This window comes from Ochotona curzoniae, unplaced genomic scaffold (assembly GCF_017591425.1).
Source record: "Ochotona curzoniae isolate NIBS_2020 unplaced genomic scaffold, NIBS_Ocur_1.0 contig_1302, whole genome shotgun sequence".
Lineage (NCBI taxonomy): Eukaryota > Metazoa > Chordata > Mammalia > Lagomorpha > Ochotonidae > Ochotona > Ochotona curzoniae.
In genome coordinates, this window is record NW_024465035.1 from 4,066,578 (window position 1) to 4,093,380 (window position 26,803).

Consider the following 26,803-nt stretch of genomic DNA (forward strand, 5'->3'; position numbering starts at 1 on the left):
CAGTGTGAGGAAAAATTTGCTGAAATTTAGGGATGAACAGTCTGGGAGGAAGACATTGGCTGTGATTTTTTTTTCTTTAAAAACATTTAATTATTTGCAAGACAGATTTTACAGATATGTGGCTCCCAACCTTGACCTCTGTGCCAGCTCATACATGGTGGGACCTCCCACCGCAGGGCTGCCGAGACCCGGGCAGAGGGCTGGTGTGTCTGCTCCCTGAGCACACGGGGCCCTGGGATGGCAGCTGTCCTGGCACCCCATGGTCTTCGAGAGAACAGACTGGTGACTGGAAAAGACACATCTGGGCACAGCACGGCCAGGTCCTGTGCCTGCAGGTGGGCATGGGCCCAGGAGGGCATGGCGCCCTGGGGAGATGGAAGGGGCGCTTCCTGGAATGCTAGAGCACCTTTTCCGGGCGGGGGGGGGGTGGACTTGGAGAGGCTGACGGCCTGGGATCCGGGGATGGGACAGCTGGACAAGCACTTTGAGAACTGCATTTGTTACGGCAATGGCCTTTGGCAGAATGTTCTGGAAAAGTCTCACCTTCTTTCCCATCTCTGCCATCAGAATCTGGGTGGTAGAAAGCCATGGGGGGGGGGGGGGGAATACTGATTAACTGGTTCTTGGGGCCAGCTCCGGGATGGAGGTCAGTGGGGTGCCTCCGGTTGGTTCAAGGGGCTCCCCTCCCCAGCAGCACACACCAGCCTTCGGTTTACCTTGGCTTTGGGCCAGGGAGTTTGGGCCCAGCCCCGGGGTGGCCCCCACCTCTCCACCTTGGCCCCCCGCACCCTCTCCGTGTATTGAGAAGTACACATATAAACAGGCTTCAACTCAGAGCCTCGGAGCCACCGCTGGAACGGAGGGAGGGTTCAGTTCTACAAGGCGAGTGCGAACAAGCCGAGGCCAGCTCCTTAAATCTCCCCGGGCGTCGCGACGCGGTGGCTCCCCGCCTGTGCCATCCCTCCACCCCCAGCCCGGCGGCCCCTTGGGTGACCGTCTCCCTTCTCGCAGCGTGCTCCCCGCTCCCCTACTATCCCGCACTCCCTCCGGCTCCTTCCTACTCCCGGCCCTCGTTGTCCCCCGGCCGGCCCCTCCAGGCTCCGGTGGCTCCCGCCCCCTGCAGCCAGCCTGGGTGGGGAGGGGACGGGGCCCCTTGCAGCCGGCGTCCGGCTCCCCTAGCCGGCCCCTGCCGTCCTCCCCGCTCCTCCTCCTGCTCCTCGTCCACTCTTCCTCCTCCCCTCCCGGCAGGCGGGCCCTTCCCGGAGCGCTCAGCCCGCGGGCCGAGGCAGAGCTGGCGCGCTGGGGCCGCCGCGCCACACCTGTCCGAGGGGCGGTCGCGGCGAGGGGCGGGCCCGGGGCCTGGGACCGCGGCGGCGAGGAGGGAGGAGGGAGCGCGCGTTTCATCATCGGCCGCGCCGGCTGCGGCCACTTATAAAAACTTTTGGACGAACATTTCCCCCGCTCTGTCTCCTCGCCGCGCGCCGTGCTCGCCACCCGCCGGCCCGCTCGCGCCAGCCTCGGCACCCCGAGGCCCTGCTACCACCGCTGCGGCCAGGACAGAAGGGACGCCGCCCGCCACGACCATGGGGCTGCTGCCCGAGCCCGGCTCGCCCCAGGGCAGCGACGCCCCTTCGGGCCGAGCCGGCCGCTGTCCCCGTTCCATCTTCCGCAACATTAAGGTGAGTGGAGCCGGAGACCCGGAGGCGCGCTGAAGGAGTCCCAGGGTCCCAGGGTCGCCGCCCCAGGGTGGGGGCGCGTGTCTGCTAGGGTGAACGGGACCGCGGTCGGGAGCGGTACGGTGATGGTCGCTGCTTACTGGGGCCGGCGCTCGGCGGAGGAAGCTTGCATGCATCTCCAGGCACGGTGCAGGGTTCAGCCCTGGGCAGTGACTTGTTAACCGCAGGGGCTTGGAGGTGCCCCGGGTTGGCGGCCTGAACGGGGACGCATTGCGGTGGTCCCTCTGAGATGGCACGGATCAGGGCCATCTCCTCCTGGGGTAGTTTTCCTCCCCAGACTTTGGCACCTGAGCTGGCTACCCCCACGCTGAGTGATTGGAGTTTAGCAACAAGTGTTGGAGCTTGGACCAACCCCCTCAGGTCTGCAGCTGGTCCTGCACTGGCGTTTGTTCAGGAAGGATCTAAGCAGGTGCCTGTCCGCAGGTCAGTTTTGGGGAGCTGGTTGCTGTGAGGATGTGGTGGGAAGATGCATGATCATGGCACAAATCCCAAAAGATCCCGAATTGTTGAGTTCCACATGCGAGTTCCTCTGTGGACACTAGAGTTGCTTTGGGAGCAAGTGAGCGGCTGCAGGACCCGCAGTGAGGCCGGCTGGAGTGTGAGACACAGTGATTCCCCACCGTGCTGCGGAGGGATAGAGCTGGCCCTCCTGACGCCCCGGGGGCTGTGGAGCTGGGAGAGAGGGCTGTGTGGGCTGGCTCTGTGTCCACAGGGGTGCCCCCACCCACATACTTCCTCAGACTGTTGCTTCTGCTGCCGGGCTCCCCATACCACCACGATGCATAAAAGCTGACACAGTCTTCAAGCTCTTGCACGGTTTAGGATGGTGCAGTAGACAGTTGTGGAAAATCTGGGTATTTTTAAATCAAGAATTGGAGCGCGAGGGTGGAGGTGAGGGCTGGGTGTCTGAACGACTAGGGCTTCCACATTTTCTCTGAGAAGGGTGTCTGGGCCCAGAATCTGAGAGTGAGGGGATGCTGAAGGAAGTTGTCCCCCTTTTGGCTCACCTCAGGGCCCTAAAGGAACATCTCTTTAGAGCTCTGGAGAAATTGTCTCTGCCAGTGATTGAACCCATGTACCTGTGGTCTGGGCCGTTGGCCAGCTGGCCGTCCGGTGCAAGCGTGTCTGGCTCCAGTCTGGAATCGGCAGGGCTCAAGTCACTTCCCCCTTTCCTCCAGAGGCCATCACGGCCTGGAGGCACTGCTCCTGGAAGGGTGATTGTTTCTTCCCAGGAACTTCCAGCCAGACCCAGCAGTGCACTGGCTTGTGGCGAGTATGACCTGGGTGAGAGTGTAACGCGTTCAGCCTGAGGATCCTGGCACAGATGAACCAGTGCATTTTCTGGACATCCCTGTAGGGGGCAGCGGGTAAAGCTGGAGCACCCAGATCCATGTTTCAGTGCAACAGCCATGAACAGAGGTCTGCCACTATTTCCCTCCTTTACCTGGAAAAGTGGGTCATGAGAATGATTCCAGCTGCTGGTTCTCAGTCGGATGACATGGGATTGAGCCCAGGAAGAAGGCTTTGCACCCCGAACAGGGCTGTCTGGGGTTGTGGTCCAAGTTGGATCCATTCTGGCTTGCCTACAAGAAACTGGACATACCAACCGGGGTTCCGTCAGTTCTATGAACCAGGGTTGCCGGTTAAGGAAAAACAATTAATACTAACAGCAATGTCCTAAACAATAGCCCAAGTAGCTGATAGGAATGGAGGCCTGTGGCTGTATCAGGAATTATGCAGATCTTTTACCTACTTGTAATCCTTTCTTGCAATTCCACCAAGTGGATACCATAATTGTCTCCATTAATGGTGAGGCGGAAAAAGACTTCAGGAGGCTGGTCTGTTGTCTGTGGACACATAAAGAGAGGTAGGGGCAGGGAGAGGAGGCACCAGAGTCAGACGCCTTCTCCACAGTGCCACCGGCCCTCACTATCAACACGGAGCTGCTCGACAACACACACACTGTGGCCAGGGGTAGCAGTGGCAGCGGTGGGGTAGATGGCTCCAATTGCCAAGAATCCTGTCCTTGCATTCTGTTTAAAGTTCACGTAGTAAGCCCTGCAAGCCTCAGGTGAATCCTGTGTGGCTCCTCTGGCAGGTATAGACACAGCCATACTTCGTCTGCAGGCAGCCTCTGGTGTGTGGCGTCCTGGGTCCTGCAGAGGCGGGGGACCTGCTGGGCAGTCCCCATGAGAGGGAACAAGGGCATCGCCCTGCACCAGCTCGTCCTTTAAAACCAGGTCCATGTTGCAGTTATGGGAGCCGAGGGTGTTGACTGGAGAGCCCTCACGCCTAACTAATTCTGGCAGCCACAGGGAGATCTCTCTCTCTCTCTCTCTCTCTCTCTCTCTCTCTCCCTCTCTCTCTCTTTTTTTTTCCTTTAAAATGCAACCTGCGTTCAGGGCCAGATGAAGGTTATCTTCTGGAAGGAGTGGTTGCTCAGTCACTGCTGCCCGAATGTCAGGAAACTCCACCCGCAGGGCCCCAGGCGAGCAAAAAGCGTGCACAGCCCATCCTTCTGTGTCCTTGGCGGGGCAGCCTGGTGGGGCTGGGAAATGACCTGGGCAAGCTGACTGCCAGAGCTGGCGGCCTCAGCAGAGGCATCCCCCTCTGTCCCTGGGAGTCACCTTGCCGTGTGTGTGTGTGTGGTGGGCAGAACCCTGGCAACCAGTAGATCCCACGCTGGCCTCCTCCTGCTCCCTCTGCCTGATCCTCAGGACTGTCCGACTTCCGCCTCCGGGTAGGGATGACTATCTCCACGTGTCTCTATCACAAAATGCCCGGAGAAAGGAGGTTTGTGGAGCTCGCGGGTCTGGAGGCTGAACGCCCTGGGTGGGACCAGACAAGGAAACTGCACGCAGCCAGCAGCCTCAGGTGGAAAGGGGGAAAGTGGCTTTTGTGTTTTTTATTTTTATTTTTTTAAAACTTTTCTATTTATGTATTTTTTTGATCTCTGGATGTAACTTTATTTCCTCCAGATACTCTCTTAGGAGGAAGAATTCTTCCCAGCTTTGGGGTGCTGTGTGCCCGGCTGAGGTTCCTCCAGCTTTCATCTTTGAGGCTGTCACTCTGAGCGGTCTGATCACGGGGGGAGTTGTATAACCAACCCCCCCCCGCAACTTCAAGACAAGAGCATCCGTCACTACAACTATTTCTCCCGTGGTAGCCCATTATTAGTCTGTACTCCAACTCTGCAACTTCGTCACTTAGAGAATATTATGTGAATGGAATCCTGCAATGGATTCCCTTTTGCGACTGGCCCTTTTCCTTCAGCTTCACGCCCGGAGATCCATCCAAGTCATTGTATTTGTTAGTCATCAGCTCCTTTTGATGACTAAGCAGCATGCCATGGTGTGGATGTGCAGAATTTATTGAAAGCCTCACTTGCTGGAGGACAGCGAGGCTGTTTCAACTTGGCCCGTTACAGATATTCTGTGATTGAGGACATGAACATACAGTGTGTTTCTTTGGGTTAGAGGGTCGTTTGTTGCGCCTTGAGGCTGTTTAAGAAGCCGTTTTTGAGGGTGGTGATAATTCTGCATTTGCTCCAGCAAGATGTGAATCATGCCATCGCTCTGCAACCTTGTCAGCACTTGGTGATGTCACTGCTTTCTTTCCGCTCCTCACATGAATGTAGTGACATCAAGGCCTTGCTTTGCATTTTCCTAGTGTTTCATGGTATTGAACATCTTCTCATGTTCCTAGCCAATATTTACCTCTCTTTTTGATTGAAATTTCTGTTCATGTGTTTGTCTATTTGCTGCTGAGGTTTAAAAGTCCTGTGTGTAAGTTAAATACAAGTTCATTGCTAGGTAGTAGACCTGCAAGCTTTTTCTTTTAGTCTATGGCTTACCTTTTCATCCTCTTAACAGGGTTCTTTGCAGAGAAAAAGTTCAATTTTGATGCATTCTAGTCTATCAAATGCTCATTTCTTTAAAAAAAATTTTTACTTATTCATTTTTGCTGGAAAGGCAGTTTACAGAGAGAACGAGAGACAGAGAGAAGGATCTCCCATCCACTGGCTCACTCCCCGGATGGCCACAATGGCCAGAGGAGCTGGGCCAATGTGAAGCCAAGAGCTCCCCTGGCCTCTCGCATGGATGACTTGGGCCCAAGGACTTGAACCATCTTGCACTGCTTTCCCAGGTCATAGGCTGGGAGCTGGATCAGAAGTGGAGCAGTCAGGACATGAACTGACACCCTTGTGGGATGTTGGCCCTGCAGGTGGAGGCATACTCACCATGCCTGGGTGCCAGCCCCTGGAGCTGGGTTTTCAATCCAGGTTCCACAAGAAAGGAGACTCCCCATGTGAGGCAAAGAAATCGAAGCTCACCCAAGGCCGCATCTCCAGCAGCTGGGAAAGCAGGGATCCTCACCAGGTTTCTGCCCTTCCCAGCCCCCATCTTCTGTGACTCAGGTTCTCATCCTGTCCATGAGCGTGAGGGCACAGGGCATCTCTTGGTGCTTTGCTCAGATTCCCACCTCCTGCTGCGAAGCTGCTGATGGAGATGAGACTAGGAGCAGGGCCAGTTGGGCCTGGGCCTTGCTGGGAGACCTGTTCTGAAACTTGGCAGAAGCACTCGGCGTCTTTGATGAATCTTTTAGTCCAGAGGACCTTGGTTCCCTGGGTGTGCCTCATTGTTGGGGATGGATTACATTTGTCCCGGGGGTGGGGAATGAAAGCCAGGCAGGAAGTCTCAGACTTCACTGCAGCCGGGAGGAGGTGGTGTTGAAGGATGGGACCTGGGCCTGTCCTTCCACTGAACCTGCCTTGGGTGTGTGGAAGTGCTACAGACCGGTGTAGGGGGACCTGGAGCATTGGAGACAGGCTGCGCTGTGTTCACTGGAGCATCATCAGCAAACACTTAGGATCCTGAGAATGCTCCTTCCCTCCCCTGGGGGCGTCCTGGCTGCAGGTGCTTTACTTAGGATCCTTGGGTCCTCCAGGAGAGGGCTGTGTTTGCAAAGGCCCCCCAACCCCACTGTGAGGCTTTGGGTTCCAGAAGGAAGTGAGCAGGATTCCACACAGTGGCAAGACAAGGAGCCGGGCCAGTGTCTGGGGTGTGGCTCAGGTATTACACAGTGTTGATACAGTTTTATATTTTATCCAAAAAGTCAAGGGGAATGTATATTTTTCTGCACGGGCTATCTGTGTGTTTCTAAATCATGTGCTGCATTTCCTCCCAAACCTCATAGTCCCGTTGGTGCTGCAGGGAACTGTGCTTGTCTAACTTGTGTCTCTCAAGTGCAGTCTCCCAGCTGCACCTGCCGAACTGGGAAACCTGGAAACACAAGACAGGCAGAATCCACATCAGAACTAGTTTATCTGGTTAGTTCATCCAGCAGCTTGTTGGGTTTACAGGGAATGGTCTCCCAACAGGTTAAGAGGCACAGGTGTGTGCAGTGTGGGTGTCAGAAAATTCCTGAACCAAGTCCTGTGGACACCCCATGGGAAGAGGAAGCTTAGGGAAGGCAGTGGGGATCCTGGGGTGCCCCAGTGTTGGGGAGCAGCGGCACTGGTGGGAGGGAAGGGTCTGGAGGATGGCTGGTTTCGACGGTCCCTCCTTTTGTCCCCTCCTGCCTCTATTGCTGGTCATCTCAAAATCACACATAATCACATTTCAAAATATTGATAAAACCGAGCTATGGAACAGGTTGTCTCCTTGTTTCTGGAGGTATTGAATTTCGTAGTTGACCGAGATGGGAATGTCTGTCATGTGCAGACAGAGTGGCCCTGTTACTGTGGCTCCCCTGCTTGCGTAGTTTCAGTAACGGTGAGTTCAGTGCAGCACAGAGCAGACCCAGACTCTGCAGACTTCACCGGCAGAGACCTTCTGCTGAGACCTGCACCGATCTGGCCTGTGTATCTCTCATGGCACAAAGCCACTCTCCCGGGAGTCCCTGCGACTGCAGGCCGCTTGGCAGGGCTGAAGCAGAGAGTGTTCCCCCGGGCCACCCTCTGCTGAGAGCCAGCCCAGGCTGTGAAGGTAGGCTTTGCTGGAGGCCATGTGTGGCTCCCATCCCTGTTGTCTCAGATTGCAAAAGTGTTCTTGGCAAGGGACTTGGCCACCCCTCATGTGGGCATCTCACACTCTTGCGGTTGTTAGGGGCAGGTGGCCCTGGATATCTGGACCAAAAAGAGATCTCCTGGCCATGAAAATCAGCAGCCTCAGAGGCCCCACATGTTGGGAATGCCCTTACCTGCTCTGCCTTCATTTTCTCCGAGTTGCTAGAGGAACAGGCACGTTTGAAGAAGAGAGGAGTGTTCCGAGGTGTTGCCAGGATCTCCTGGCACCACGTGGCAGTAAGTGTGAGGAAACAGGACGGCAAGTGGAAAAACTCAAGCCAGCTTCATAACAACTCACTCTTGCCAGAGCAGCTTACTAAATCCCTTCCAAGGGCATCGCCACCTACGACCCACTCCTCATGCCAGGCCCTGCCTCTTAAAAGGGCATACTCCCTTGGTACCATTGCACCCGGATCAAGCTCCAGCACAGGGCCATTTGGGGGATAGTGCACGTCCAAGCCACCACAGGCTCATACGTCTCCTCACCCACCCCTGTCTGCACTCCTAGCCCAGCTCTCACTTCTCCCTGGCGTTGGGAGTTTTCCCAGGGTATCAAGAGCAGGTCTGCAGGAGTCCTAGATAGGTGTCAGAGTCCATCTCCTCACCTTTAGCTGTACAGCATCCCCCAGAGGAGGCAGAGAAGGGCACACTGGAAGCTTCATGCCCCGAGTGCCCAGGAGAGGTCTCTCATGAGTGGCCTTCCAGCTGCACACCCAGTCCGCGTTCTCTGTGGGACCCAGCCTGTATTCCTCTCCCTCCCCTTCCTCACACAGGCAGGGCTAAGACGATGGAGAGCCAGCCTTGTCTCCTGGAGGGGCCCCGCCTCTGGAACTTGTCCATTTCATCTTCACCCCTCTTGTCACCAGGACTCCTTCCTTGTTGCAATGCAAGCCTCCTGCAGCTCCCAGTGGTTAGGACGTTGCGGCTCCATTGAATTTCATACGTGTAAATGTATAACATGTACAAGGACTAATTAAGTCTATTTTGATAGCCTTAAAAAAACCCTCAGAATCCCTACCCTCAAAAACCAATGACTATTTTTTTTTTAGCAACATTTATGATTTCCTGAGCAATTATCCCAGATATGGGCGTACTTAGAAGGACACATGTACGGTCAAACACAACGGAGTTGTGCGTGCACGTGTATCTGGGGCCTCCTGTTTGGGGGCACCCATCAGACAAGGCCAGAAGCCCTCTCTGACTACATCCCTTCTTGCCGTGTTGCGCGGCATGTCCTGTCCACCATTCATAGCAGAGCACATGGAGAGGCAGCCCGTGGGACCTGCCTCGTTTCACAGAGCTGGGATCAGGGTTCTGTGGGAGACTCTGTTTTAAGATTATTTTCCTCCCTGGCTTCTCTTGCCCTTCACCATAAGCCCTAGTTGGGCCAGAGCTTTGCCACTTTACTGCTCCCTACCGATGCACACAGCTGAGTGGCTCATTTATATTTATTGTTGTATTTCTTCAAAGCACATATATCAGCAGCTATTCCAAATGTCTGCATCCCTCAATTCCCTCTGTCACTGTACACTCCCTCTTTGCAGCCAGGAGCCTGGATCCACACCCTGACTGTACAGCATTTAGACCTGGCTTAGGTGCAGGACAATCAAGTGGCTTAGAGCACCTGCTCTCTACATGAAATCTCTACATGGAAATCCAGCCAAAGTTAGAATGTGGTGTCACGAACTGATCTACTCAGAAGTTGACAGTCAGTAATAATTTGTGCATCTGACATTGAGAGTCAATAAGTAAATAGGTCCATCTAGGAAACTTTAAGTAATTACTTCTTAATCTTTGGAGAAGAGTTGCTTCTCTCAGGTTTAGTACAAGGAGGCAGGGGGACCTCATGAGGGGTTGAGATAAAAAGATCCCAACTTGCAATGCAAGAAGGCTCAAAGGGGCCAAATAGGGCTGGCTGTCTCTGTGTGGGAATCTTTTTTCAGCAGTCTCTGGTTTCCATTCTTTCTCCAACAAACAGGTCCCATATTTATACTCAGAAAAAACTTCGGCAACTCAGTGATTTCCCCTCCCTTGCCAGGTGCACCGGAACACCAATGCAGTGTGTGAAACGCGATGTAAGGTTGAAGTGGCTGCCCTCCGAGTCCTAGAGCAGGGACTTTGATGTGGACGGGATGTCAGCCAGGAGGCTGGGGCGGTTGGTAGGTCCATTTCCTGAAGGGCCATTCCCATCCCCCACTGCATTTCGGCATCCATGCTTGTGCTTGCATCTCATAGCTCCCCAGGGATGGAGGCAAAGTAAGGTAACAATACTTTCCATCCTAGAGACAGACAAGAATGTGGAACAGTTTCTTTTCTGGGAAGATTGGGAAGCAGTTCTGTCCAGGAAGCCCTCTCTGCTCCTCTAGTGCCCACTCCCAGGGACTGGCTCAGAGGTTAGGAATCCAACCCTAAGGGTTGGCCAAACATTTTAGAGAAGCCAGACTATCTGATCGGCTTCTCGCCCTGTAGGAAGAGCAGGCCTGAGGGCAAGGCGGGGAGGATAGAAGCTGTGATGCAAGCTTCACACTAAAGATCTGGTCTTGAGCATGGGGTTCACACCTGGGAGGATACAGGAGGCAGCTATGGGTGGGCTCCCCCGGTCTTTTGGTGAGCCTCCATTGGCCACCCTCTACTTGCAAGTCAGCTCTCAATGGGAACTGTAAACAGCAAGCGTTTCGAATTCTAGGGTCAAGAGGGATGTAGGAATGGCCTCCTGAGCTTCATTTACTCATTCCTTTATTATGACCGATCACTTGCCATCTCCATTGGCAATCCACTGGTGATCAAAACAGAGTGAGCGATGCCCCATGAGAGAGTACACAGACATACAGACACATGCAAAGCTACAGAACCTGTCATGCGAGAGAGATAAGAGCCGATTTTGGTGAGAGAAAACAGGATAGAGACAGAAGTGGAAGCTGCTGAATACACATGGAGATACAGACTCTGAATTTTGCTCCACAGGAAGAGGGTAGTATGAATCAGACGAGTCCACTCTCTTCCAAAGGCCGCGGTCAGTTGGGGTAAGATGGGCCATAAGGGACTATGGTGGATTATGATTTCCATTGACGTGACTGTCCCACGTTAACATGCAACCTCTCCTGCTATAAATTCCTTGGGATGCTCAATAAAACAGAATAGCACCCAAGACTTAAATGCATGGCTGAGGATTCAAAAAGGAAAGTAAAATCTTCAGGTCAAAGGAATGAATACTGCCACAATGGGAGTACCACGGTGCCCTACAGCAGGAGACACCAAGTATGATTGGACCAGTTAGCAGTCCTCAACAGTGGGGCAGACATTTGGCATAGAAGTTAAGATGCTGCTGGCAAGTGCAACTGTCTTGTGGTGTGAGAGGTGCTGTCCCACTACTTGAGGTGTCCATCCCATATGGGAGCATGGGTAAGAGCCCCTGCTGTTCCCCTTCCAATCCACCTTCCTGCTGATGTGCCTGGGATGGCAGTGGATAAAGGCCCAAATAGCTGGACCCTTGCTCCACCCATGTAGGAGACTAGGATACAGTTCTGGGCTGCAGGCTTCCATCAGATCCAGACCTGGCTGTGGTGGCCCTTTGGGGAGTGGACTGGCAGGTGGAAGCTGTGTGTGTGTGTGTGTGAGATAAATAAATGAATGAATTTAAATAAATAAATGAATGAATTTTAAAGGGGGATGGGCCTTGTTGCTGGGAACCCCAGCATCCCTTCACAGGGTGCCTGAGCTCAAGATCTGGCTTCTTTCCTGATTCCAGTTTCCTCCCAACATGTCTTCTAGGGGTCAGTAGGCGATGGCTCACACACCTGGGCCCCTGCCGCCCACCTTGCAGACCCAGATGGAGTGCCCAGTGCCTGGTTTTGACTTAGTTGAGCTCCAGCTGCTGCAGGCATTTGAGCAATGAATCTATACATGGAAGCATGGGAGATTCCTGTCTGTTTATCTTTGCCTTTCAAAACACAACTGAACCAAATTCAAAAGGTGCTTCTGACGGAGCCTGAGTCTTAGTTATCACAACGGTACCAAAAATGGCGTAGAGTTGAGGCTCAGTCCCGTCCCCAGAGCTCGGCCGCTTGGTGAGATGGCGACTGAAAACACTGCCCACAGCCCAGGCCCAGTGAGTGGGGCTGTCTCTCACAGGATCTCTGGGTGGAAAAATTCCGCTGAAAAACGAAGAGTCCTAGGTTATATAAGATAGAACCAGAAACAGAATTTATACTGTCTGATGGTGTGGGAGTACGTACCTCACTCCAGGTCTAAGAATTAACTCCAACTGAATCAGACTTACATATGCAAGAGCTACACTGTAAGACTCTTGGAAGAAAACAGGAAATATTTGCAATCAGGAAACTGTTCAAGGGTCCATGTCTAGATCATATAAAGGATTCTTAAAGTGACAGACAACCTTGTTCTGATTTGGCAAGGGACTTGAGCATACATTTCTTCCAAAACAGTTTATAAAGAGCCAACAACCACATAAAGAATGTGCAGCATCACTAGCCCTTAGAGAGCTGTAAGTCAAAACTACAGTTAGCTATCACTCCACAACCATTAGGACGGATGGCTGCTAGAAAGACAAACAGCAAATAGACAGTATTGGGAAAGATGCAGGCATGCTGTGTCCTAGTGGGGGAAGTGTAGTGACGCAGTCACTGAGATAAACAGTGTTACAGTTCCTAAGAAAACTGAAAATGGAAGCCACATGAGCCAGCCATTCTGATTCTGGATGAATATACAAAAGAGCTGGAAGCAGGGTCTCAACAAGATACCGGCTTGTTCCTGTATCACAGCGGCCCTCATCTCTTGTAGTATAAAGGAGGATGTGAGTCAGGAGCCCGTCAGTGGATTAAAGCACTGAAACATGCGGTATAGACTCAGGATGAAGCCCTATTCAGTCTTAAAAGGGAAAGAAGTTTTGACCTATGCTGCCAAGTGGATGACCCCAAAGGGTGCTATTGCTAGGTAGGGCAAGCAAGTCACAGAAAGATCAACTCTTTGTGACTTCACTTCTATAAAGTCCCTGCAGTTCACAGAGATATTCACAAAGGTAATGGGTGCAATGGTGGCTGCCAGGGGCTGGGGACACAGAGAAGGAAAGTTATTTCTCAGTAGATTTAAGGTTTAGGGCTTTGCAACATAAAAAGAGCCCTAGGCATGGAGGATATGCATATCCAATGTGTGCATATGAACTTTATGCCTCTTAAAGATGGTTCTGATGACAATTCTTCCATTATGTGCAAGTAGAGGGTGCTATGGTTGATACGCTGAGTGTCTCCTGAAGGCTCATGTGTTCAAGGCTTGGTCCTTGCTGCTGTGGGGAAGAAGTAGAATGTGCCAGAGGTGGGGCCGGTGGGAAGGCCTCAGGTCAGTGGGACACACCCTCCAAAGGCTGTTCTCCTGTGATCCCTTGAGTTAAGGCAAGAGTATGGTTATAGACATCTGAATATTGGCGCACCGTCTCCCCTTCTTCCTGGATCACTGTGTCACCCTTCCTGTATTGCACTCTGTCATCAGCCACGGATTCCTCGTCAGAGCCAAAGCCCATGCTGTGCAGTATGGACTTTGGACCTCCACCCTTTGGAGCTAAACAAACCTCTTCTCTTTGTAGGTGGCGAGCTGCCTCAGACACTTTGTTGTAGTCATAAAAAATGGCCTGAGACCGTGGCTGATCCTTAAACAGAAGACATTGCGTAGCTGCAAAAGTAGAAGCGAGTAAGGGGAAACAGGACATCCCGTTAAACAGTAGAAGGCTGAAAAAGTGGAGGGGCATAAGGATTTCATGGTAAATAGAAACACAATATATATCGACCTAGATATAAATCTAATTTATCAGGAATTAGTGCACTATTCTCGCCACTTTAAAGTGAGAGAATTTCATGTCGTGTTAGTAAAATAGAGACAACAATCTAGTTGCATGCTTTCTAAAAACAAACATCCTATAAGACAGAAAGGTTGAAATGAAGGGACAGAGGAAAATCTACCAGAAGAAATCAAATAGTGATCCACCTTAATAGCCAGGAAGTGTGTCTAAAGCAGAAAGAATGTTAGAGTGGGAGAAGATTGTGTTATCTAAAACTGACTAGGCCCTGGTATCTAGAACATACAAGGAATTGCTGATCATCAACAAGAAACCTGCCAGGAGAAGAACTCAAGTGCTCCCCACTTTCCCGTGAATGTCACTGTCATCTTCCTGCTCAGCAACCACAGAGTTCCTGCCCCACTCTTTCTACTTCCAGTTGCAGAAAGTGCTGGGGCAGGGTTCAGATTGGTTCAGCAGGTCACGTGCTGCTTCCTAAGCCAGCCAGCCGTAGCTTCTGCTGGAACCATGTGGTTGGACAGACAACCCAACAAGAGCCCTGATGGCAGGGAGGATGGACTCAAGGGACAGTTCTGCGGCAGGGAAAGGAGGCAGCCTGGCTCCATCCTTGCTTCCCTCTTCTGTTGACCTTGTGGTTTGCATCTGTTACCCGGATGATCCTGGAGAATCTTCGAGTTCAGAATCCTTAATTTAACCATGCCTGGACATTGCCAGGTAGGACAACAGACTTAGAGATGCTGAAGAGGATGGGGACATTTGGGAAGTCATTATTTTGTCCCACATGAGGTTAGGTCCAATGAGCTGGTAGCATGCGTACGCACGCACACATGTGACTAACACGTTGGTGACAAGGCTTTAGCTTACGCAATGGTGAGGACTGGCTAAGGAGATGCAAACCACATCAGCCAGGCAGTTGGAGAGGGCTCATCATGGAACAGGCTGGAGCTCACAGGCCCCTGGGGCTGTGACTGCCAGGCCAGTCTTCCCTGCCTCTCTCCCTCTGTGTCTCTGTGCTCAGTCCTGCTTTGAATGCCTTTCCGTGGACTGAAGCATGCTCACCCAGGTTACCAAGGACAAGGGCCTTTGCTTAGACTCAGCTGATGATATTTTTCCATTATGTCTACCAATGCCCTCCCCAACAACACCTAGATCCATGTTTCCTTGAATAAGTAGTGTCTATGGAGTTGATACATCCAGAGCCAGGGCCTAAGGTCAAAGGTCAGTAACATTCAGGGCACATGTGGGACAGAATGGGGCAACAGCAGCAGCAGCAGGCAGAAGGCTTGAGGAGCGGTGAGTTCCACTGAGTAACAGGGAAGCCCAAGAAGTAGGGTCAGGGAGCCAGGAAGGTGTGCTGAAGTCACTGATGGGAGGGGGCCGGGCCGAGGGCTGAGTGCCTGCAGGGAGTCTTACAGTGGGGTGCTTCCTCTACTCTGAAGTCCTGTAGCTGAGGGTGGCTTCCCTCCCAGGCTCCAACGCTGCTTGGAGCCTTGCAGATCAGAGCCCAGCACGGTACCAGTGTCTGGAAGGCTGCTTGCTATGCTGCCTACCTGCATGCTGAGGTCCATGTGGTGGGTGCGAAAGACACGAAGGTGTGAAGAGAACTGTTGCATTGCAGGCAAGGCTGCAAGGAATTTCCTGTTGCATGGCAAGGTCCTATGGATGTCTCTGCATCCACCCGAAGGCATTTCCACTTTGCTTTGCATGGACACCGGACAACCCCGCTGAGAATTCTGTAATCTATTTAGCCATTGTCTGCCACTGTGGAATTGGTCTTTACTATCAATGTGAGCTTGGAAGTTGATGTTGCTGATACCGTCTTAGCAAAAGGACCTTTAATTACTCATGCTGTCTGGGCTGCCACCATTGACCATATGCTAATCAAGGGTGTTAAGTCCCCAGGTGTAGTGGGAATCTGTTCTTTCCCTCTTTTCTTGGTGTTTAGGTCCCTCCTTCTGTGATGCTTTTCCTCCTTTAACTGATTCAAGACTAAGTTGTAGAATGAGGATTGTGGTAGGAATGTGTTACTGATTAATTCCTGACCACAGGATTAAGATGGCGGACATCCTGCCTCAAGGTGAAACAATTGGCAGAAATGGCCTTAGGAATGCCCGCTTGACCAGGTGTGAAAAGTCTATGCTAGCCGTCATGGCGGCTTCTGTATAAATAAGACAGACAGCTTTCTTGCATTGTCCGTTATGATCCTGAAGTTGTAGTGGTCTGTTTCTTTTCTACGCCCACTCCACGCACCCTTCTGGAGCTGGACCCCGGCACCGGCATGTGTTCTGTGGCGTGTGAGGGTCACTGGTGCCTGGGCTTCAGGTGTGAATCAGCCAGCAGGGTTAAGAAGGTGGGAGGGCTCATGTTTGCTCCCAGGGCTGCGCTGGTAGGCGTCCAGTATTTGCTTAGCTCATCTTTCTCCATTTATTTATTTATTTTTAAAGATTTATTTTATTTTTATTGGAAAGTCAGACATACAGAGAGGAGGAGAGACAGAGAGATGATTCACTCCCCAAGTGAGCGCAACAGCTGGTGCTGTGCCGATCCGAAGCCAGGAGCCAGGAACCTCTTCCGGGTCTCCCACACGGGTGCAGGGTCCCAAAGCTTTGGGCCGTCCTTGACTGCTTTCCTGGGCCACAAGCAGGGAGCTGGATGGGAAGTGGAGCTGCCAGGACCAGAACCGGCGCCCATATGGGATCCCGGCACGTTCAAGGTGAGGACTTTGGCCGCTAGGCCACGCCCTCATCTTTCTCCATTTAAAGGTGGATTGTTGATGATTTTATTTAGGTGGAAATCCCAGCCAATCCACCAGCTGTGAGTGCTGAAATCACGCTCCCTTGCACTTGTGTCTCCAAGAGCTCCAGGTGAGACAGCAGCAGGGTAAAAGAGGAGCAGCTGAGGTTCCTCCAGGCCGCACAGGTAACATGACCTGATTCTCCCCGAGTGAGGCACCCCCTGCTCCAGTGAGCAGGTGGGCAGGGGGCTAAGGGGAGCAGAAAGAAATCAAGGAATTGATTCCATCCTACCCAAAGGCAGCCCTGATCTGTAGGATGGAATTTACACACACTAGAGAACTCTTTTAAGTTCCTGGAAAACTAGAATTAAACGGTAATGCAGATTTGTCCATGAACTTTGGGAAGGCCCTTGAGCATTGTCTGCAACAAAGAAATTCCAAGAAGGAAGGAATTGGGGTACAGCCCAGGAAGACCCACTTGAGCTAAGGAGGGGATTCTCAAAATACTATTCCCGGACCTTCTGTGGCAGCATCACGTGGGAGCTTGTAATACATGCAGATACTTATGACCCATCGCAGGCCTGCTGGATGAAGAACTGGACGGGGGGCCTGGTAAGCTGTTTGAGCCAGGCCTCGGGGCAGCTCTGATGGGGCCATGCTGAGTTCACCTTCCAGAAGGCAAGTGCTTCTCCGGAAGCAGGTGCACTGCAGAGGGCACTGTGATATGCCCCTGGCCCCCGTATTCATGAAAGAGATGGGCAGGAAGGAGTCTATTATTATATGCTTTCCTGAGATGGGAGCTTCTTTTTTCTGATTTATTTATTTTTACTTGAAAAGCAGACTTTTGGAGAGGTCTTCCATCTGCTGGTTTGCTTCCCAAATGGCCACAATGGCGTGAGCTGAATTGATATACAACTGAAAGCCACAAGTTTCTTCTTGACTTTGCATGTGGGTTCAGGGGTCCAAGGCCTTAAGCCATTCTCCCATTGCTTTCCTAGGCCATAAGCAAGGAGCCAAATGAGAAGTAGGCTTGGATGCTGGTGGTTGAAGGTAGAGGATTAATACACTATGCCTTGGCACCAGCCCCAGGGCCCCAGTATGTGAGCTTCTATCTTAGGAGCACGAACTGATGAGAACCTGGGGAGCCTTCTCGGATGGGCCATGGGGGGTGGTCGTCTGGAGCTCCTGCTGTGTCCCAGGAAAGCCCAGAGCTGTGAGTCAGCCTCAGCCGGGGAGCAGGCACCAGGGCAGCAGGAAGGAGGGCGCCCAGGCAGAGTCTTTCTGGCAAGGATATGTGGCCACCACACGCTGGAATCCACAGACTCCCCAGGAGGGCTTGGGCACAGCAGCTTGCTGTGTCAGTCTGACTTCCATTTTGACCTTGGAAGCGTTAGGCGATCTAGAGCAGGCTGAGGTTGCTCCTGTACTGGCTAATGAGCTCTACAGCTTCATGTTGAATACTGTAGCTAAGGGGGAATCAGAGAAGTTGGTTTGCTTCTCTCCTCGAATCTCGACTCTTACCTTATTATCCGCTGCTGTGATTGATCATGACGTGGCTCTGGGACTCATGCAGACATTCACACCAAAGTTGATGCTATTAAGAGAGTGGACGCGTAGTCCAATTATGAAAACGTGAGCTGGGGCCTGGTGCTGGAAGACCTTGAGGCCATGCGTGGCTCCCCACAACAGCCTCACTGGGGCCATGGCTGATGGCAGCTGCGGGCTGGGGAGCGTGCTCAAGGGCATGGGAGCCAGGGAGGCATGTTCTGGCAGTGGATGGAAAGAAGCAAGCGTGTCTGTCTTCGGCCTCTGCTTTGGTCTCTGCACCTTGCAATTTCCTTTCGTCTCTCGTCTAGGACCTGAACAATGCTGCTGAGAACAGACTTGGGTGTTTTCTGTGATGTCAACTAATGCCCCAGGATCTTGACTTGTTGCTGCAGTTTGCCCTTCTAGGCAAGTGTTTCTTCCTTTTCCCCCTCCTCCCTGGGCTCAGGAGTAGAGTGAGGACACAGGACAATGAGAAGGAGAGCCTTGAGGGACACCTTGAAAAGCCCCAAAAGACATGGCAGAGGTGACAAGAGAGGAGAGCAGGCGTGAGCTTTCCAGGACAAGGCAGCAGGTGCCTCTGGCCGTGTGTTGGCTGGAGAGGACCCTGCTGTCCTGCTGCTTCCTGGAGCCACTAGTTGGCTGGGGGCTAGAGGACAGACTAGACAAGACAGTACGCTCAGCTGGAGCCTTAGCCAGTGTTCTGTTAGGTACCAAATGGTCTGAAAGAGGCCCTGGGCCCTGGATCTTTCCAGAGTGAGTGTTCAAGTGTGCTGGAGACCCGTCCAGCGCCAGGCCCCTGGCCTTCATGATGCCATGGCTGCCGGAGCCCATGGAGTCTTCTTGGCAGCTCTCCTGCAAATGAAACAGGCCTGGGTGCAGGGTCTAGCAGAGTCACAAGGCACCCACTCAAGGAGGAGGAACAGAAGGGAACAGGGAGATGGGCCAAGACACTTTATCAGAGGCTCTCGTCTTGCTCAGGGAGCCCCAACATCGCATCCACGCCACAGGAGACTTATTCTAAGGTCTCGAGTGTAGCTGCCAGTTCCCTCTGGCATCTGGAGATTGGCTCTTGGGTTCCATCTGCTCCAGGAGGAAGCCGGTCCTTTCTTCCTGATGTGAGGCTCCCACTTCATGGGGCTCCTGCTTATGCCAATGGCACACCTGTCAGCCTCCTGTTTCCCCTTCCCCAGGTTTGTGATTGCAAGTTGTCAGCTCTTCCTAAGTCTGGAACACCCTGAACAAGCATCCCCCCTCGCCCCCACGCTCTCCTTCTGCACCGGCACTGGCCCCTGTCTGCCGCTCCCTGCCCTCTCTATTCCCACCTCACTATGTTCTTCCGCAGGGACCTCCCCTGCCTGTGGAATAGGCTGCTGGGTCCATGTCCATGTCTGACCGCCGCGGCCCCACCTGCTCACGTCCAGTGTCCTCTGGATGTCTCGCGCAGCCCCAGGGCCTTTGCCCGCTCATCAGCGGCCTTCCCTCAGACACTTCCTCATCACCACCACAGAATTCCTTGGCCATCAGCCACGGCCTTCCCTGATCCTCTGTCCTGCAGGTGCTCACTGGACACTGCCACTGCCTGTCCCACAGCTTGCAGGGACTTCTCCACCTCTAGCCTGCCAGCTGTATGCCTTGGGACAGGCCAGCCTTTCTAAAGGGCATGGCATGTCTCAGACCTGCTCAGAAGGCTTGGCCTGATGGGAATACGATGCCGTGGTTCCTCTAGCACACCAACAAGATCATTCACTGACCATGAGCTCTCCTCCTCCTCCTCTTGTCTTCCAGCCGTCTTTAAAAGCGCAGCCCCCAGGTAGACACTGGGCTCAGCAACTACCCCACCACTTGAGATGCGGAAGGCCTGGGTTCGAGTGTAGACTAATGTGCACCCTGGGAGGCGCCCTGGGATGACTCACATGCCTGGGTCTCTGCCATCCTCAAGGAGACTGCAGGCGTGTCTCCAGCTCCTGTCTTTGATCTGTCCCCACCTGGGCTGCTGTGAGCACTCTAGGCATGAACCAGCAGATGGAAACTCTCTTCCTCTGTCTTTGCCTTTCATATAAACAACAAATAGTTGAAATGCTTTTAAAAACCACAGCTTAAAAAAAAAACACTGATTCTCTAGGAATGGCCCTTAGATACTGTTTTTTATGTTGCTGCTCTGGCACCTGCCACAGAGCCATATAAGCAGCTGCCACTGTTGTGTCCTTGTGCCTCACCTTATTAGCAAGCAGTCCACACCCATGCCCTTCTGCCTGTGCCTTCCCTCGAGGAGGGACCTTGCCTGCCCTGCCTTCAGCACCTGCTACTTGGGCTTGGAAAGCTTCCTCCACAGGCCTCCATGGTGGCTTTGAGTAAACTAGCTATGTTGTGGTCTTTTTGTGGGACTGCAGCTGCTGGGGTGGGGGATGAGCCTGAGGCAGCAGGGGTGGAGGATGGCGGGCACAGGCTGCCCTAGGACAGGAGTTCTTGGGCAAGGGTTCCTTTCCCGTGTTATCAACCTCTCTGGGCACCTTGCCACTCAGCCCCTCATCATGTTCTGAAGAATGAGTGTGTGTCCAGACTCTAGTCTGCTAAAAAAGTCAAGGGCAAGAGGCAAAACTGGGCCCAGCTTTCAAGTCCCCTTCCCAAAGGGGACCAGAACCCCCTCACCCTTTGGGATGGTTCCTTTCATCCCAGGGTCCTTGTGCAGTGGCACCTGACTCTTGAATGATCCGGGCAGCATGGCAAGCCCGATGGCAGTGTGCCGGAGTGTGCCTTGGCATTCACCAGTGAACACAGACAATTGCGTAAACTGCCCCAGCCTTGGATCTCTGTAAACAAAGGGCAGTGCAGGTAGGCATCTCTGGGCTGTACCGAGAGCCAACTGTCCTTAGGAAATAACTACTGAACACGTATTTGGCAGGATGCAGACCTGAGTGACCAAGACGGACAGAGAGACAATGGATGGACAAGCGGGGTGATGTGAAGAACATAAGAGTTCTCCCTCCCCCTGCCCGGGGCTTCCCTAGGACCACCATCCAGCCTTGGGGCCCTGCAGTCCCTCCCTTCCTGGCCAGCCGTGCTAGCCCCCTGTGACACTGCCTTACCAGTCCCTACTTTCTCCCTGTACAAAACTAACTTCCCTTTCCGTGAAGGCAGGAAGGGAAGGGCTTCATCTTCAAACTCTCCCGGGAGGGGAGAAATAACATTAACATCCCATCTGGTCCCCTGGAACAAAGAATAGGAAGAAGATAACGCAGCGAGCTTTCCACCATCCTGCGGGCTGGAATGTTCTTTTCCTGCCTCAAATAGATTTAGAGCAGGTTCCCCAAGGGGTGTCTCGGGGGTGCCTCACTTGAACCCCACAAAGTGCTCCTGAGCCAAGATCTCCCCCAAAGATGAGATGGCAATTGGAATCTGCCAAGGGAAGCTAGGCGCTCTCTCTCTCTCTCTCTCTCTCTCTCTCTCTCTCACACACACACACACACACACACACATTAGGAATTCTCCAAGAAGGGTTTACACACCTCTTGACATGCCTTCCAGGGACAGCACATGCCTGGAGCAGTGCATTTCACACTAATTGGATAGATTCCTCCAGTCTTGTGCACTCAGGCCTCACCCCTGCCTGCAAGGGTGGCTTTCTTCACCAAGGACTTGGAAGGCCCTGGATCCCAGGCCCAGGGCCCCAGGCCAACTGTCCTCTTCTAGTCTCCCTCTAAGACCCCAGATCCTAGGCCCGGGACCCCTGGTCTCTCCTCCCCTGGTCTTCCAAGCCTCACTCGTCTCCCCTGTCTCCACCTTCTTCATTCTTGCCACCATGTTTCAGGCAGGACGTCCCTGGGAAAGAAGTGAAACTGCCCCTGGCCGCTCCTGACTCACTGCCTTCCAGCTGCCCCAGCTGCTCACCACCTGTGCAGCTATAAGAACATGCACTTGGTTTTCTTCACATTTCCCTTGACTTTGTACTTCCAAGCCCTCCCCCTCCACCCCTGCCACCGCCAACCCTGTTAATGCAGAATCAGATTTCCTGTAAATTTCCCCTAATCCCAAGTAGAAAAGCATGCTATGAGCCCAAAGCCCACCAACTTCCGCAGCGCGAGCCTTTCATATGTGTTTGGATTGTATCCTATGGGGTGACTTGCAAGTATGATTCTTTATCTAGGCTGAATATATTGTTTGAAGCTAAATACAATAATGAAATAGAATAAAGACAGTCTTGAGAACCCAGCCTGCTTGAGCTCAGCCAGGACTTGGCTTGGAGCGATGCCTTGGCCCCAGACCCTCGCCTTGCCTCCACTTTCCCCCTTTGGGAATTCCTGCCGACAGATCAGCCTCCCCAGTAGCTGTCCTCCATGACTGGAGATCCCTGACAGACGGCAGGTCCTCTCTGGGGTCCATGGAGGCTTGGCAAGGGGATGCTGGAAGCAAGGAGAGGGGTCACTGGGAGCCTGTCCCCCTGTCCCCCTCCCAGCTCCCCACCTGGCTACTTCTTCTGAAGGAAGGACACTGTGCACTTCTTTCAGACCCTCTCTCGTGTGTGTGCTTTGCCGGGCCTCTGGGTTCCCATCTCATCAGAGGTTTGCTGTGGGTCAGAATTCTGCTAACAATAATAGCAGCAGTCCCTGCTGGCACTGCCGGCTCTGCAGCCTCCTCCCGCTCTGACCCCAGCTGGCTATTTTGAATCACGGCCCTTTATCTCCTGCAGGCCTTCTTCCTGCACGGGAACACCACGCGTTTCCTGAATCATGTCTTGAAAGACACTCCCCTGTGGGGCATGGACCCTGGTTTTGCATTCAGAGCCACACCCTGCAGAAGGGGCAGCAGGCCGCAGTCGCATTTGGGGAGGAGGCCTTCCCTGCCAGGACAGGTCTGGTTCTTAGTAGAGGGAAGGGGAGAAGGCTCTTGGTCTGCCATGCAGATCCAAGCACCTCCGCTGGGCTCAGAGACTTCACCCCTCCACTCTTCCCTTCTCCCAAGTGGATGCCTCTCAACAGCAGTCACCCTTTTGGGTTCAGTTTTTGTTTAAGTTTATTTTATTTAGGAGTGCGACCAAGATAGCCTCCCTGTACTGGCTCACTTCCCAAATGCCTGCCACAGCCAGGGGTGGGCCAGGAGCAGGAGCTTCCTCTGGGTCTGCCACAGAGATGGCAGGGGCTCAAGGACCTGAGCCACCGTCCTGTGCCTCCCAGGCACATTAGCAAGGAGCTGAATTGGAAGCAGAAGCCAGCCTCCATTGTGGGCACTTAGACATGGGATGGGAGCATCCCTAGGGGTAACTGAATTTCCTACACCTCCCTCATCCTGAGTTCATTTCTTGGTGCTGTTTGCACTGGGACTTCTTGAGCCCTGAGCCTCACCTCCTGGGTGTTACCTATGGGTGAGTGCCTGCCGCCACTGAGCATGAGCTGCTATGAATGGGGACAGTGAGAAAGAGTGGAAGGAGAAACAGCCAGTGGTAGTCTCCATCTCAGGCCACATCCTAGGAGACAGGCCGGCCAAGTGGAAGACTCCAGCCAGAGAAATGAGGCATCATTTGCGGGATGGTCATGAAATAAGAGAAAAGATCTGGGTTCAATTATTGGATCCACTGGCACAGACACATCTGATTTTTTTCAACCTGACTGTACTGCAAAGCTTACCTATATGACCATTCTGGTTTTTTGGGGTTTTTTAAGTCAATTCCATGAGATACACAGCACTTCATTATAATTGGCTTTGTGTTAGGTGGCTTTGCCCAGCGTGGGGCTGGACGACTGCTCTGAGCATGTTTCAGGCAGGCAAGGCTAACCATAAGCCACACTGCTCCAGTTCAGCTGGATCACACACACTTTAAGCCTCACCGTTGTTCACTTGGATGTAACCTCACCATCAGTAAAGGCGCATCAACATGTATTTGTTGGAGCTTTTTCTTTTACTACGAAAAAGTAGGGATAGAATGATTTGTCCATGAGAGGAAGCACCAGCAAATAGATTATGTTATAATTCCAGTTGGCAGGATAAACCAGTAACACCCATTATTATGAATGTAGCAAATAAAAAGTGATAGAACCCAACCATAGAAAAGCATTTTAAAAGGCAACTCCAAGTGGATAAGCGATGGCACATTTCAGTGTGGTGGGCAGTGGCTGGGCTGGGGCTGGAGGGATTAGAGTAGAGAAAGGCAGGCCCCAAGTCCATGCACACAGCACCCCCGCCTTGCGGCAGGGAGCCCCCAGCGTGGAGCACAGGCTAGAGGAGGTCACACGCGGCAGCTGCGGCAGCCGCAAGCACTGGAGCCGAGCACCCAGGGGCAGCCACAGAGCCACTTTTGCCCCGTGGGGAAGACGCAGGGAGTGTCTCTGCCCCACGAAGCCAGGAAGCTGTCAGCTGTGATGTGGGCATTGTGCCAGGAAGGAGAGCTGCGTGCCTGCACCTCAGCCTGCTTGCCCCAGCGTGAGGAGAACTGGTGGGAATGGAAAGGCCGTGAGAAAACCTGCCAAGGTGGGAGGCTGTGGGGCGTTGATGGGGTTGCGCAGCCCAGCGAACCAAGCTCTCTCCTACGGCTGGCACACTGCAGCGATAAGCCAGGGAGTTCCTGAGCGAGCACATTGCTCTGAGGGGCGTGAAAGGCATGCACGGAAAAGTTGGACACAGAAGCAGAGATGGGCTGCCCCTGAATGCCAGGGCTCATCTGTGTTGCTCCGAACCCTTCCATACATGGCATTCTAAACGTGCACCAGTATCATGTGCACTCAAAATAAGTGAAAACAAATTAAGAAGTGAATGTTCTAGGTGATTGTGTCCAGAGCCAGTAGGGCTTGGGTCCGGTAGGGCTGCCCAGCTGGTCAAGCAGTGCTGGGTCTTCCTTGTGGACCCGTCAGGGCTCAAACCTGCAGAGGGAGGGGATAAACTGTCTTGACCTTGAGCATGTGTGAGGGGCTGGAAGAAGGCTTCCCTGTGCCACGCTTTCCTTCCTTCCTGTGGGTAAGCCGTCACACCTAGATCACCACTGCCATGCCATTGTCACAGGGCCCCAGGTACGTGCCTGCATCGGCCCCATCACCAGCTTCTGAGACAGTGTCACCACTCTCGACTTCCTCGCTCAGTAGATTAAGTCACGCTGGAGAAGGCACGACCTCATGATCATTGGTCACTAGAGAGGTGTGGACCCCGTGGGCATGGCATCGCAGAGTCTGTAACCAGCATCCCTGCGGCCCATGGCTCTGAACCGCTTGCAATCAAGGTGTAGTGCCCACACTAGGTCTGGGAAGGAGCCATGAACTCGACCAGCAAGGAAGGAGAGCCATGTCCTGTCTGCCCTCCAACCTCTGCAAGTGCACTGGGAAGGTGACTTCCCTCCTGGGACCCTGTGGTCCTCACAGAGGTGTGATGAGATCCCTACTCGGCATCTCAGCCTTGATTCTGCCTTTCTTAGCTCCCTTCTTTTCAGGAGAAGTGTCTTCACAGCCTCTCCAGTTGCTGTCTCCCCCTGCCAACCCTTTCCTTCATGCTTGTTCAGATTGAAGACATGACACGCTCGTGAGCAAGGCGAGCGCATGGAGACACTGGGAGCCTCCCCCATCACCTTGCAAGCCGCCAGCCCCTCTGCAGGCTTTCCTCCCAGCTCCCCCTCTAAGCTGTGCCTCAGGAGATGTGCCTATTTCAACACCCCTGCCACACACACGTGCTGGCATGCAGGCACAAGTACACACATAAACACACACAGTGTAAACTTCTATGATTTCATGAGCACACACACAAGCCTAGATACCGACACAGCTTGGGAACCTTTTAAAGTGAAGCTCATTAAAGTAACAAATGTATCCCCATGACACTGCCAAGGCTCATAATTTAAAAACAGAGTCCAAAACTGAGGAATTCCTTTCCAAGTTTCAGAATCAGACTTTGAATACTTTCACGGGTATAAATCTTTTTGTCAAGTGTGTACTTCCTTCAGTCACCTTTCTCCAGGCGTGGTTTATGTGTAGTGGAATGCACTCAGAGGACTGGCGCTGAGGTGTGGCAAGTTAGACTGCCGACTGTGATCCTGCCATCTTATGTGGGATCAAGTCCCAGGTGCTCACTTCCAATCCAGCTCCCTGCTAATGGCCTGGGAAAGCAGCAGAAGATGGCCCAAGGGCTTGGACCCCTGCCACCCACGTTGGAGTCCTGGATGAAGCTCCTGACTTCTGGCTTTGACTTTGTCCAGCCCTGGCCATCTGGGCAATGAACCAGCAGATGGAAGATCTCTCTCTCTGTCTCTGCCCTTCTGTAACTCTGCCTTCCAAATAAATAAATCTTTTTTTTTTTTAATAATGAAACATAACACAAGCTGGTGAGTTTTGACAAATGTGTAGACATGTGGCCTATTCCTACCATGCCAAAGTGTCCCTCCAACTGCGGTTCCAAATTCTAGCTTTTTGGTTGGACCTAGAGGCATCGCCAAGTGATATGCAGTTGAGCCACGTGAGGAAGTGAGACAGCTACATCAACAAGTGCTTGGCTGTGCCATGCAACCTGGGTGACTCGCAGAGGGACTGAAGCTGTGCCCAGGGACACATGCAGAGCTGCGTGTTCTGGGGTGTGGGTTTAGCAGCTCAAGTAGCACCCTGCTCTTTGCAAGGTCTGGGACCCGGGATGAGCTGTGCATTCTGGCACTGGGGCTTTGCTGTCCTAAATCGGAATCATCTCCTTCCATGAGGCCTGAACTCCAAGGGAGGAGATACCACTAACAGACAAACCAAGTGCGTGATGTAATCCTCACAAAGCACTAAATGCCAGGAGTAAAGAAAGGAGGCAACAGCACACGGGACAAGCTGCTTTGGGGGCCCACAGCCCGTGGAATGCATGCTCACACTCTTCCTGTTGTGAAGCAGTCAGATTCAGATCCTAGCAGAAGCTGCTTTTGAAAAGGGGTCTGTTATCTTCCCCTAAAGCTGGTTCTGCAG

General features: G+C 53.0%; 1 protein-coding gene across 1 annotated transcript in view; it reads left to right on the plus strand.

Moving 5' to 3' along the window:
* Nucleotides 1–1,583: 1,583 nt before the first annotated feature.
* Nucleotides 1,584–26,803, plus strand: part of SLCO2A1 (solute carrier organic anion transporter family member 2A1) — a 59,042-nt gene continuing 33,822 nt past the window's right edge. The window contains exon 1 of the mRNA XM_040965175.1: nt 1,584–1,679. Within this exon, the coding sequence (XP_040821109.1) occupies nt 1,584–1,679 (96 nt within the window). The remainder of the gene's footprint in view (nt 1,680–26,803) is intronic.